The sequence below is a fragment of the Fulmarus glacialis genome, unplaced genomic scaffold (assembly GCF_000690835.1).
Source record: "Fulmarus glacialis isolate BGI_N327 unplaced genomic scaffold, ASM69083v1 scaffold1760, whole genome shotgun sequence".
NCBI classification, from domain to species: domain Eukaryota; kingdom Metazoa; phylum Chordata; class Aves; order Procellariiformes; family Procellariidae; genus Fulmarus; species Fulmarus glacialis.
This window is the reverse complement of record NW_009189429.1, coordinates 100074-113385: the sequence shown is the minus strand read 5'-3', so window position 1 is coordinate 113385 and position 13312 is coordinate 100074. Positions and strand designations below refer to the sequence as shown.

Here is a 13312-nt window from a genome sequence, read left to right as displayed (position 1 = left end):
TACTTTCCATTAGGAACGTAGCTGTCTTGGGGACCATGAGAAGGAAAGAAGGAAATACTGAATGTTTCCATCTGTTCAAGGTTCAGTCCATAGGCTGCTTCTCATGCTCATGGCTATTGGCGTGCGAAAGGAAAGGAAGTACCTTTTTGCACAAGACCAGTGGTCAGAGTGGTTTCCCCAGTAGTGGGAAGTGTGAGGCACTTCCCTGCTCAGCGTGAGGAAAACCAAACCCACATCTGAACCCCCAAAAGAATCCTTTGATCTTTGGGGAACTGGTTATTATGGTCATTGTGGGTCATTGTGTAAATAGGAGAGTGAATCACGGGAGCAGATTAGAGCACAGTAGGAGCCTGGCTGCAGAGCAGTGGAGGCTCTTGGATTGTCTTTGGATTTGTCTTTGGTTGCCAAACCCTGGTGCTCACCTTGTGCCTGTGTCTTACCGGGAGAGCTTCACAGGACAAAATTCATGTAGTTTTGGGAGCAGGGGCTAGAATTTTAAGAGTAATGGGGAGTCCACCAGGTCTCTTTATTTGAGTTATATGGGTTGTCATCAGTGACTCAGGTCGGGGTAACAGAGAATTAGTGGTCTTGAAGTGGAAAAAAACCATTCTTATAACCACTACTTAAGTTTAACACTTATGGAGGTGTTTTCATTGTTCAACATTTAAACACCTGAACTACTTTTTCAGGGTTAAGATCTATCTCCAGTAGCCAAACATATACTATGCTATTACTATTGAAACAGCTGGAACTCTTATATCTCACAAATTGTAGGAATGTTTCTGGGGGAAAGCAATTGGAAGGAGCTTTCTCCTTCAGTCCAACACCTGATTTTGAGATAGTTGTGAAGAAAAGTATTATAGTTAAAAGGATAGGATTGTGTCTTCTGTTGTCTTTTGTCTCTAGAGTAAGCTTGCTACTAAACTAAATACCTTTGTAACTCTGTGTATACATATTCATACATAATGACAAAAATGTTAGCTTGGTTTTATACGAGACTGAACTTTTTTTTTTTTTGTGATAGATGTACAAGTGGAAAAAACAGTGCTAATAAAGTTTGTTTTGGGCATCTAGCAACTGTTATGATAAACTGGAAAAGCAAAATCTCAGTTTCTAGCGTAACTGCAGTTCTACTGGCAAGATGCTTCTGGAAGCCACACAACTTTCCAGGGTTCATGTTCCAATAGATTACTTTTAATCTGAACTGACCTAAAACCTGCCTGAGGAGATCTTTATTGAGCATGGCACGTAACTCAAGCTCCTCTTGCTGCTTGATGTTGGACTCTGTCCCTCCAGGTCTGCTGCAAGTTTCAGCAAGGCTTCCTGAATAGCTTGAGAGTTATGTGCAAGGATTTCAGTTATCCCTCGAATTTTTTTTTTTTTTTTTAAAAAAAGCCATTAAATGTGTTTTTCATGGGATTTATTTAATATCTGGTTTCTGTCTTTTTCTGGCTACTATAGAAAGGTCACTGGATTCTGACAGTACTGCAATATCCTAAACAAAGTACCAAGAATGTGAAATTGCGCTCTTTGCTGGACGAGTGTCTGACACTTGGTTATGTCTATGAAAGACACAGGCATGCTAGAATTTCAGTATATTTTCTACTCTTTTCCTTGATTTATTTATATATCTTTTTTGTAGGGCTCCCAGAGGGCCTTAGTTACCTATAATAGCCAACTTCAGAAAGAGTCTGAGTAGCTGAAGACTTCCTTTGTTTAAAATCAGTGAAGATGGGTGTTATGTGGCCATGCTTATCGGGAGGCTTGCCTTCTGCTTTGGCACTGGGATGTGGTTGGCAGAAGAGCTGGTTGTGTAAGTTTTGGAGAAGTGGAGAGTCCAACTGTGCCAGCAGTGACTGAATGCCTTGCGCAGGCAGCGTTGCTATGTTGGCTAACAGTGTGAGCTATTTTGTCAAATAGGCAGTGTTGTGAGATAGGACACTTTCTGTCTTTGCCATGGGGAGCAACGTAGTCTGTAGCTGTGGATGGGGCTGACTCGCTTTGACATGTTTGGTCTGTTTTATTGTTTTGTTAGTCAGGTTGTCATCTTACTCGAAACCAAGAGCTGAACAGACCACTCCCATAAAGCCTCCTTTCCCCCAAAAGATGTCCAGTTAATTTTTTTTTTTTACTTAGCACTGTTGATTTAATCAATCCCCTGCTCCTGAAAATGGGCCAAAACCTTCAAAAAGCACTGTCTGGGAAGTTCTCTAATTATGTTGGAAAGCTGTCATGGCTGGATGACAGAAAGCTGCCACCTAAGGTATATCTTTGGCTTGGATCGGTCACAGAATCGCTGGGGCTGGAAGGCACCTTTGGAGATCATCTAGTCCAACTCTCCTGCTCAGACCAGCTACAGCAGGTTGCTCAGGACCATGTCCAGCTGGGTTTTGAGCATCTCTAAGGAGATTACACAGCCCCCTCAGGACAAACTGTTTCAGTTTTTAATCACTCTTGTGGTGTGTGTGTATGTATATGTATGTGGTGTGTGTGTGTGTGTATATATATATATAAAAGTGGAATTTGTTCCGTTTCAGTTTGTGCCTACTGCCTCTCATTCTTTCACTGGGCACCACTCAGTCTTCTCCACACCCTCATCAATAAGATCTCCCTGAGCCTTCTGCCAGCTCTTTCAGCCTTTCCTTGTATGAAGACACTCTAGTCCCTTAATCATCTTCATAGCCCTTTGTTGGGCTCACTCCAGTATGTTCACGTCTGCCTTGTTCTGGGGAGCCCAGACCAGGGCCCAGCACTCCAGATGGGTGTCACCAGTGCTGAGCAGAGGCAGAGGATCACCTCCCTCACCCTGCTGACAACACTCCTCCTAATGCAGCCCAAGATGCTGTTGGCCTTCATCTGCTGCAAGGGCATGTTGCTGGCTCATATCAACTTGGTGTCCACCAGGTCCTCCTCTGCCAAGCTGCTTTCCAGCCGAGCAGTCCACAGCCTGTAATGGTGCATGGGGTTGTTCCTCCCCAGGGGCAGGACTTGGCATTTCCTTTTGAACTTCATGAGGTTCCTGTTGGCCCATTTCCTCAGCCTGTTGAGGTCCCTCTGAATAGCAGCACACCTGTCTGTTCTGTCAGCCACTCCTCATGGTTTTCTATCATCTGCAGACTTGCTGAGGGTGCATTCAGTCCCATCATCTGGATCATTAATGAAGATGTTGAACAGCTGAGCACTGACTTCTGGGGCACACCACTGGTTACTCCAGCTGGACTTTGTGTCATTGATCGCAACCTTTTGAGCCTGGCATTTTGGACAGTTTTCAGTCCCTTTCACTGTATACTCATCTGGCCTGTACTCCATCAGTTTGTGTATGAGGATGTTACAGGAGACAGTGTCCAAAGCCTTGCTGAAGTCAAGATAAACAATGTCCACTGCTTTGCCATCGTCCACTGAACTAGTCATTTCATCATGGAAGGCTGTCAGGTTGGTCAGGCATGATTTCCTCTTCATATATCTTTGCTAATTCCCACTATCACCACCCTAATGCTCTGGAGTGGCACAGGCTCAGCAGCCTCTGATGCTTCTTTGAAAAGAGCTTCCAGCCCCTAGACTGCTACCAAGGCACTGAACCTAGGCCCGTATTTCTAAATTTGTTCTGTCAGTTCTTACAGTCTGTTGTAACTTATTTTTTATAGTACCCTAATCAATCTGGCTCTGATTTAGCTTGTCATTTTTTGTTTCCTTCCCTCTTTCCTTGGTTAGAAGGATGTGCCAGGTGATGACTTATGTTTATCTTTCGAGTTCTTGCCAAAACAAGGCTGCCACTTATTTGTTAGAGACCTAGGATAAAGACATATTCTTTGCACATTGTATAGGAGGTGGTTTGTGATGGCCCATGCTGCCTGTGAAAACTCAGGAGAACGTTGTCTCCCTCTCAGGTGAGCTTTGGTCCTGCTGGATGTGCAAGAAAAGCACAGTTAACCTCACAGTGTTCATGCTCAAACTTGAGAGGACTATTTTTCATCCAAGACTTGGTCATTATGGACTTCTAAGCTACAGATAATTGATTTGAGTAGGGTTTGAAATTGAGAAAGCTGTGTAAAAAGCAGAGGGGAGGTAAGATAGGTATTTTTGGTAGTTTGTGTTGCTGAGATGTTCTCCTGCACCTCCTACCAGTTGAGACTTTTTGGGTTTTGAAAGTTTTGTTCCCTCAAGGAAATAAAGAAGCTTTCAAAATAATTGGTTCATGTTGACGTAGTGTGGCTATGATTACCTACTACTTCTGTGGAAAGGTTTGGCAGTTTGAGTTGTAGTCTGCAATGCTGTAAGCATTTGCCATGACTGACACTGTGTTCTGATCCATTTTCCATGTTTCTTCGTAAAGCTGTCCTATAGTGTGTATATTGAAATATAATACCTGCTAATGTGCTTAAAACCAGAGTTTGTCATGAGAGAAATATGTAACATGGGTATTTCTTGCATTTTTATGCATTTGTAGGTTTCCAAAGTGGCTGGTTTGAGTTGGTTGGAAGATGACATTTTTATTTCTAGTCTGTAGGTGATGAATGGCAGTTGTCTTTATGATCTGTGGCTGCCAGAATTTCCTATCTGTTGGGCAATATTTCATGTCAGCCACTCGGAAAACAATCCAGTGCAGAAGCAAGACAAAACTACTATGCTTGCTGCAGGCAGTAATGGGGAAATATGATGCTTTGAAGCAAGCCTAGAGAATACGTTTGGCAAAAATAAATGTATACAGTACAAAAAGCATGTGTTAGGAGTTCCAGAGTGTATCACAAGCAGATAACTCTGGTGATGACTTCTGTTTATAATGAAGAAAGCAAATTTTCTTTCTTAAAGAAAAAAAAAAAGCAAAACTAAGTCTTCATGTTTGTATTCGACTGGCTCCTTTTTTAATGGGTCTATTCAGAAAATAGTTTGCCAGACAGATCATTCTAGCTTCTCTTGTATTCATGGCACCATCATGTATTTCTGGTTTTTATTAAGGATTTTCTGACTTCATCTATAGGCAGCAGAGGGTTAAAGGCTATATAGCAACATGCATGCAGCAGCACTTTTGATGAAAGCTGTCCAGAATTATACATTAATTTAGTGGAGCTTTAAGTTCAATACCAGGAAAAAATACTTTCCCCCGTTTGATTCCTTAATTTGTGAATTAATTGTTGGATATTATCATGCACTGATAGAATAAGGATTAACCTGGGAAAAAACTTTCACTGCCATTCAGGATTTCTGTCTTTTAATCCTGTTATGCTCTCATCTTTGTGCGTGTTTGTTGTGATCTGCAGGGGAGAGGGAGGTTTCAGTGAGAACAGTGTTACATTTGTGTGTGGTGCCTGGGTACCCTGGATTTGAGTGAGAGGGAAGATGATTTGATTGCTGCAGGTTTGTGGAGATTTCTGGCATAAACAGAATTTCCTGATGAACAAATGAGTTTTTATTGCCAAACAAGCCTTAAGCTGTCAGTAAGCAACTCTCATGGATCTTGTGCAACAGATGGACAAATATGTAAATACATTGCTGTGCTCCTCTGAGTAAACTTAATTATATCAAAATTAAAGCTCACTTGCTTATTCTTCTTCATAATAAAACCAGATGAATCTGAAGGAGGGTGCCTTTTACGGGTCTGCGTAAATTTAAGTTGTATGATATTGTCAATCATATACCTTCTGGCTGTATTACATTTCTTGGATCAAATCTGCAAAAATATTGTGTGTGCAGCAATCAATTTTTTGCAGATATAATAGCAGATGCAAGTATGAGAATTAACAAAGCATTGCATGTACGTGCCATGCACAATTTGAAGCTTTCTCCCTCCTTGGCCCCAAATATGCGTTGCGTAACAAACGCTTGCCCTGGGAGCAGTGATTCAGAATTGGTAAATCTTGGGCTGGGACTTGGTGGGACGGAGGGAAAAAAAAAAAAAACAACACTGCCAGCAATCCCTTCCACCACACGTGCACAAAAACCTACCCACCGCCACCAAAATATGACCCAGTGTCATATTCCTAAATTTACTTTATTCTAATAGGTGACTGTCCATTTTTTTTTCCCCTCTCCAAAATGGTTGGGAACACTACAATTCACAAATAAGCATTGCTGTAAGGTAAACGCTTGTTCTTAGCATTTGTCGTTAGGTCTGCCTTTTTGTACATGCATGGCTTTCAAGTTGCATTTCCACGTCTGAGTTGCATTCACTGTTGGTTTTTTTTCTTTTTTTTCCCTTTTTAGTGGACTATATCGTGGAATATGACTATGATGCAGTGCACGATGATGAGTTAACGATCCGAGTTGGGGAAATCATCAGGAATGTGAAAAAACTGGAAGAAGAAGGATGGTTAGAAGGGGAGCTAAATGGCAAAAGGGGCATGTTCCCTGACAATTTTGTGAAGGTGAGTCTTCTGCATTGACTTGGTTTTACTGTGATCGTACAGTAGGCTAGTTATTATTGAAATGGTTAGAATCACATCAGTTGTATTTGTAACAACATGATTTTTTTAACTGGAAGACCTTTGAGATGATCACATTTTTTTTAGTATGCTTTTGAAGGCCTTTTTTGAGTAAGTTCTGCTGTCTGTTCTTACTCACTTCAGCATTTCTTTTGGTCTGCACCCTTGCACTGTATGTTCTGTTTCCTTCCTACTGCTGCAGTGCACTAACAGTTGTCTGTAGCCATGGTTACCTGCTTTAGTGAGATGAACTGATTAAAAAACCAAACCCACAAAACCCCCCAAACCTACCCCTACAGAAGACATCAAGTCATGAGAGAGTTGGGAAAGTGGGGTCACAGCTCAGTCAGCTCGGCTATAATGAAAAACTATGTCCTCAAGCTGTGGTTGTGTGGGTGCTTCAGCCTGGATTAAGCTGCTTTGTTTGAAGGAGCAATTCTGCCCTACTCTGGACTCCCTGCTGCTGGCACTGCCTTTCTCGTGACCGTGCAAAGGGACAGGGCAGGGAACATGTCCAGCTAAAAGGTTGGTTGGTTTCCTGACCAGGCTCCCCATTTGTCAGCAGCAAATACCTGAAACGTGAAGGGTGTGAGGTAAGTGCTCCACTGGGCTGCAGCACTGTCGTGTCTTTGGATTAGTCATAATCTTTCTAAATACAATCCTCTTCTCTGGGATCTCTGTCTCGCTCAGTGCTGTGCAACTGACTTGCGTAGTTGTCTTCTGCTGTGAGATATTGCTTCTCAAACCTTTTATTTAACCTTTTATATTTATTCTGTGTTTGTGTCCTAATTTTAATTGAAGTTCTTGTTTGCATCTTTCACATTTTTCCTGTTTTCTCTGCAAATTTTCTAAATGTAATATTGAGTATGCATCTATTTATTAGTTACTTACAATGAAGAAGTCTGCAAAGCAGCTAGGTGTGCTAGTCAGCGTGTGACTTCTGAAATTCAAAGTCTGCTGAGCTGCAGGTATTTTCTCATCTAAACTACGCAAGTGTTATGGAGATGTTATGCTTTATGGAAGCTTCTTTATGGAAGTTACTAACAAGGTCAGAAAGCATGAAGTATAGTGAAAGAGAATTTAGATATTCCTGTCTCTTTTGAAGTGAAATTAATTCTTTGCAAAACAGAATTATCTAATGTATCTTACTGTGATATTTTCGTATCCTTAAACCTAAGGGGAAATTTGTTCAGTTCTATAAACACTTCTTTACACTTGCTTACATTAAATTTGACAATTTTTCTGTTCATCTTACTGAAAAAGCAAAATTACTCATTTTTGATTTACTGCAGAGGGATTTAAGGATCTACCTTTTAAAACTGATGGGAATAATCCAGTTGTTCTCAGAGAGGGTCTTTTACCAAGGAAAAGTTTGTACGAATGCCTTTCATTTGTCTAATATTTTAAGTTGTTTGTAGTTCGGTTCAAAATCCCTTTTGGGTTTTGAGTCCTGTATAAATAGTAGTTTTACCTTAAGTGGTGTTTTGGCGATTACTGTGGTGATGATGTACTTAATTAGCACTCAAGTGCCATACAGGAGGGAAAGTGTCAGACATGGCTCTTCTCTGGTTCTTGTGTCATCAAGGCTGTCTTTCTACTGAACAGCAAAGAGGAGTCGGATGTGGCTTGTTTCCATGTTAAATGCTAAACTTCTTGGGCGTTTTCTTGCCCTTCTGCAGCTGTGGCTTTTATAAACTTCATTTTAAATTATTTCCATCCTGAAAAATCTTTATGCATCTCAGCTCCATGTATTTTTAACTATACTGCTGTTCAGTATGTGCATGGCATGGTTGGATATCCTGAATTACAGGGGACAGTCTGTTTTCTAGAAGGCGTAGGGATTTGGAGAAGTGGAAAGGAAGTTGTGTAGAAGAAAATTACCTCTTTGGTTTCATGACAACAGGGGATAACTTGCCTTCTTGGGGCTGGACTTGGGAACTTTTTAAGACAGTATGCATAGGCTGGAAGGCTGTTGTGCAGTGATGAGATGATGGGAAAGCATTAATTGTTAGGGAAGTGCAAGTCATGGTTTTCTTCATGCCCAATTTGATTATAGTTTCTTCTTAAAGGTTAACTTACAGGTAGTGATAGTTTGAGAGACTTCTTTTGGGAAAGCTGTTGCAGAAAAGTGGGCTTTTTCTGCCTCCACCCCCCAACTGTTCTCATTTGCTGCTGCAGTAGGTTGTTGATAGTGCAGGATCTATGAAACGCTACTGTGACCGGACCACCGCAAATACCAAGCCTCAACAATTAAACTCAAATGCTCCAGGTTGGCCTGGTGCAATGTTAACACCTGCAAGGTGTGGATGAACTGTAGGAGGCAGGTGAAACAAGCTGAAGCAGGGTTGTACTTTGGCCTTGTGAACACAGAAGGTCCATTGAGAAATGGATTTACTCATTTGCTGCCTCACCCAGTAGCTCACCACCACCAGGTGGTGGTGGCCTCTGTGTCCTCTGAGCTTTCTATGGAAAGGAATGTCACTGCTCTAAGCAGGAACCTCCCTACAGCTTCTGCAAGGGGGTGTAGGGTTGAAAGTAGAGCAGTGTAGCAAATTGATTGGGAGGAGTAATGACAAGAAGGATGCTGAAGAGGGACAAATATTGCTAACTTCTCATGACCCACGGGAAAGCAAAAGGAGGCTGAAGGTATGAAAGGAGTGGGGAGGAAACAGGTGGAAGGACACTAGGCTGGGAGGACTGGGGGGACCTCGGGTGCGTGGGGTAGATCTCCCGGCTGAGGACAGTAGAAACGTGACCACAGAGAGCAAATTGGTGTGGACAGGACCAAGGGTTGCACCAAGTTTTACATGTTTGGATGCAAAATTCTGGGACTGTACTTGAATATTTATTCCTTCCTGAGAGGATCATCATCTTCTCCTGTTATGAGTGTAATTTCACGCATTAGTTGGGGATCTGGCCTGAACTCATTATATGGATAAACTTGGGCTTTTTTTGTGATATATATGCGGGTTCGTTAAGAATTGAACTGAGGCCAGGGTATAACCTCTCCATGCAGAATTTGGATGGTAAATTATAATCTGTGCTGATCTGAAAAAGACTAGCATTTGAAGCTGAAAGTGCACGTGTTATCCACTCCATTTGCCTAGCCTCTTCATATATAAAATATTTAAAAACATAATAAATATATGACAGATTAAACTGGGTGAAGATGGACGTGTTTTCTTTTTCAAATGTTAGATATTTTTAGAGAAGATAAATGAGTTCTTTAAAAGAAGCCTTTTGATTTTCATCTGACAACTGCAGGAGAATTGGGGGGAGGTACTAATTCCAGCTAGTTTGGTTTTTGCTTGTTTTGCTAGTTTGTCTCTTCTTCATCCTGTCCGAGGACAGGAAAAGAGCTTTTTGCCTTGGTGGCAGCTGCAAACTGTCCTTGGCTGCCGGGCAGCGTGCGCCGCTTCATGCCTGTTTGAAGGACAACCAAAATGTCGACAGGAGGATTATGGCTGCATGCAGCCTCGATGTGTTGGATGCCCCAGATTTGGACTGTATCATCACTGCTAAAGCAGATCAGTCCCCTTCTGTTCCTTCCCTTTGGGCTCCACTAATACGTAAGATTTACTGACATTTTACACCACTCCTCATGCTTTGATTTTGCATGCTTTGACAAATGCATCTTCTCTGTTTAAGTTGACCAAGTGTTATCAACTTCATTTTGAGTTGTTAGTCATGCAGGAAATAGCTTTTTGATTATGTCTTCCTTTTTTTTCTAAATATTGCAAAATAGTTTTATGTAGTGGTAGTGGGTTTATGTTTCATGTAGTAGTAGCAATTGGGTCTTTGCTGTCAGAAGAGCAGCAAAGGAAGCTGACGTGTTTTCAAATGGGTTAATTTGTTGTACAGACAAGTAGGTGAGCTAAACGCTATATGACTTTGAAATAGTCATATGCAGAAGGGAATGTATAGAAGCTTCCTGTGGATACTAATGTGATGCTGATGCTTGGTACCTTATAACATCTGCTGGTAACTTTTTGGTTGTTTTTTTTTGCCTTCTAGCCAAACTTTCTGCCTGTTGACGGTGAGATCCTGAAGAAGGATCAGAGCTTAGTGCTGCCTGGTTCCTAGTGCCAGCTGGGACCCGGGCATTTTCTGCGAGCTTGTCACTTGATGGGTTAACCAGCAGTCTGAGATAGTCTGTCCCAAAAGGTGCAGTTCTTGGTGCTGACTTCCACTTGTGGTGTTCTGCATTAAAAGAAAGAGAACAGGTAGACTCAGTTAAGGGGAACCACATAAAGCCTCCAGAACATCCTCAGATACTAGTGTGACAGTGTCGCTGCGTTGGATGGAGAGCGGGAGTTATAGTAAAGCTTGGGGGGGAAGTCAGGGGGTGGGATGTCCAAAGAAGTCCTGGAATCAGAGCTCAGGGGTGGTGGAGAAGCTTGCAGTGACTGTATAGTTGAAAACAAGTGGGTAAAAAAGGTACAAGCAATTACACTGCCCGCTTGTGAAGCTCCCTTCCTTGAATTCACTTTTCAGTACTAGGCCTTTTTAAAGATTTTCTGCCTGTATCGCAGTGTTGAATTTTGGACTGCACATATTTCCAATTTTATTAACAAAACCTGATTTGAAATTCCCGTTTGAACTGTGTGCATATACGCTTTTAGTGGGGTTGAAATATTTGAATTAGAGTTCTTGTTCCTGACATTGTTATTGCCATTTTTCTCCCTCTTCCTGTATGGGCAATTTAAAATAAACAACTTCATAAATTCCTGAAAGGAATTAGCAGTGGAAACCTAACAGACTTTTATTGTTTTCTTTGAGAGTGGCTTTTCCTTTCTGAGATTCATCACAGTGCGAAATGTGCATACCGACATTCATCTCCAGTATGGCTTAGAGCAGTGCAGTTACACTGTTAGATTGAATGTGTGAGGGTTTTGGAGATGTTAAGGTGTGTGGGATGTGGAAGGCTTTTTGGTTTTGTGTTGGGTGGGGTTTTTTTTGTTGTTTGTATTTTGTTGTAGCTCTGTTCACTCTCTAGCCAACTATTGCGTTGATAAGCTGGAAGTGATGATTTGGTGTTCATCCTTCTGTTCATTTTTGAAGGTTTTTGTCCGTATGTAGCTGAGAAGGTTTTTTAAGAACTTCAGTTGCTTGTTTTATTTCTTTTATTGCTATCTTAGTTTTGTAATTATATATATCTTGTGAGTAATATGGCTTTTCACGGTAGTAAAACCAGTTCGATCATAAGTTCAAGGCAGGAACTCAAAGGAGGGAGGAGCAACGGATAGATTAATTAGTAGCTTTCATCAGTTAAGATAGAAAAGTTTGCTGGTAGGCTTTGGGGGCATTCTGGTGAGCAAGCTGGACACTTCTACAAGCGTGTTTGGGATATGCACCACTTCAGCCGCCCGCTCAGCGGAGGACGTGTCTGCGATAGAGCTGGTTTGGAGAAAACTGTTTGCCTACGCAGGTGTGTGCAGCTGCTGCTGCTTAGCTTAGTGCCAAGCCTGGATCCTTTTCAGGTTAACACGTGAACTTTGCTCGCTGTGACATTTTTCTTCCTCCCCTAAATAAAAAAAACCTGCAACACTGGGTGTGTTCGAGCAAATATGTCCTTGAAAGCGGTAAGCTTGCTTTATTTTCTGTATGTTCTTAACATTCATTCTTAACAATCAAATATTGTAGACAGACTTTGCATTTCAGGATAATGAGCATGAACAGCAGCACAAATTTAAAAGTTGTGATTGCAGTATAATTTTTAGACTTTATTTAATATATAGCGTAAATTCTTGGCCTTAGAGTTGTTTGTGTAATAGAATTACTTGGGTTTGGTTTAGTTTATCTACCCTTTGGTAGTGTATAGAGACACTTAGGAACTGCAGACAGCTATGGTGCTTGCATGAAGAATTTCTTTTAAAAAGGGTGATTTGGTTTTAGGGGTTACTTTCTTGTTCAACTTCCTGGTCTATGTGTTTGTCCATGTAAGCAAAACAAAACCCAAGCCCCTTTCCTTCCCTTAAAAGCCCCCCCTAGACCAAAACTTTAGAGTATTAGCACAGCTGACCTACCTTCTTAAGGCTGTGTCTTTGCTGCCTCCCTCCTATGTTCTCGCTGGTGGGGTGCTGTTAAGCACCGAGAGTGCTGTGAACCAGTGAGAAGTTTTGGCTGAAAACTCCTTCAAGCATAGCGTCTTCCGTAATTCCTTTTCAAAAATAGAATTGACCTCGCCCAGAACTTTAAACAGGAATCGTGGAGTCGGGAGGGATCGCGGGGGAGACAGTGTCACTCTCTTCTGGGTCGTTCTTAATTCTAACCTAGACACAATTAAATAGTGTAGTAACATTAATTAAAAAAACAGATTAGTAACTGTAAGCTTTTAAACAATGTATATAGGATAAGCCATATGCATCTAGTTTGCAATAATTAGGGTGGCTTTATAGAATGGAATAAAACACGTACCTATTTCCAGAATTTTGGGGTTTGCTCCTCTGCTCGGTGTTCTGTCCGAATTCTTTGCATCCAAGTAAGGCTTGGAGAAAATTAGATATGCAGTAATTTATCAATCCTATCGGTCAGATGATATTTCAGTTGGTACAGCTTTTTCTTCTGCTTTATTGCTGTTTTGAGGAGACTGTCATCGCAGTGGGTTGTGTAGGGCGGTGAGACTGAGGAGCTCGGAGATGTCGTTAGCTTCCCAGGGAGAGGTAGGCAGCCCTGCCGGTAAGAAGGCGATGCTTGCTTTGAATCTGGCAGTTCTTGTTTTTCAGAAACAAAGATAACATGCAAGATTGAAAGCCATATTAAGTAATTTTGGTTTCAGTATTGAGTGTATGAGAGAAATGATGGGTGTAAGGTGGCTCTTCGTCTCCTGGCAAGGAGTGAAGCTGAGTGTTCAGGCTGGTGGTTTAAGAGCAGTTGCCAATACGATGGTACCA

The 13312-nt window shown here is 41.6% G+C and overlaps 1 protein-coding gene across 1 annotated transcript in view; it reads left to right on the top strand.

The window, feature by feature from the left end:
• Positions 1 to 3844: 3844 nt before the first annotated feature.
• CD2AP (CD2-associated protein) overlaps positions 3845 to 13312 on the top strand; it is a 63013-nt gene continuing 53545 nt past the window's right edge. Inside the window, exons 1-2 of the mRNA XM_009581871.1 lie at positions 3845 to 3887; positions 6202 to 6362. Of these exons, the coding sequence (XP_009580166.1) occupies positions 3845 to 3887; positions 6202 to 6362 (204 nt within the window). The remainder of the gene's footprint in view (positions 3888 to 6201; positions 6363 to 13312) is intronic.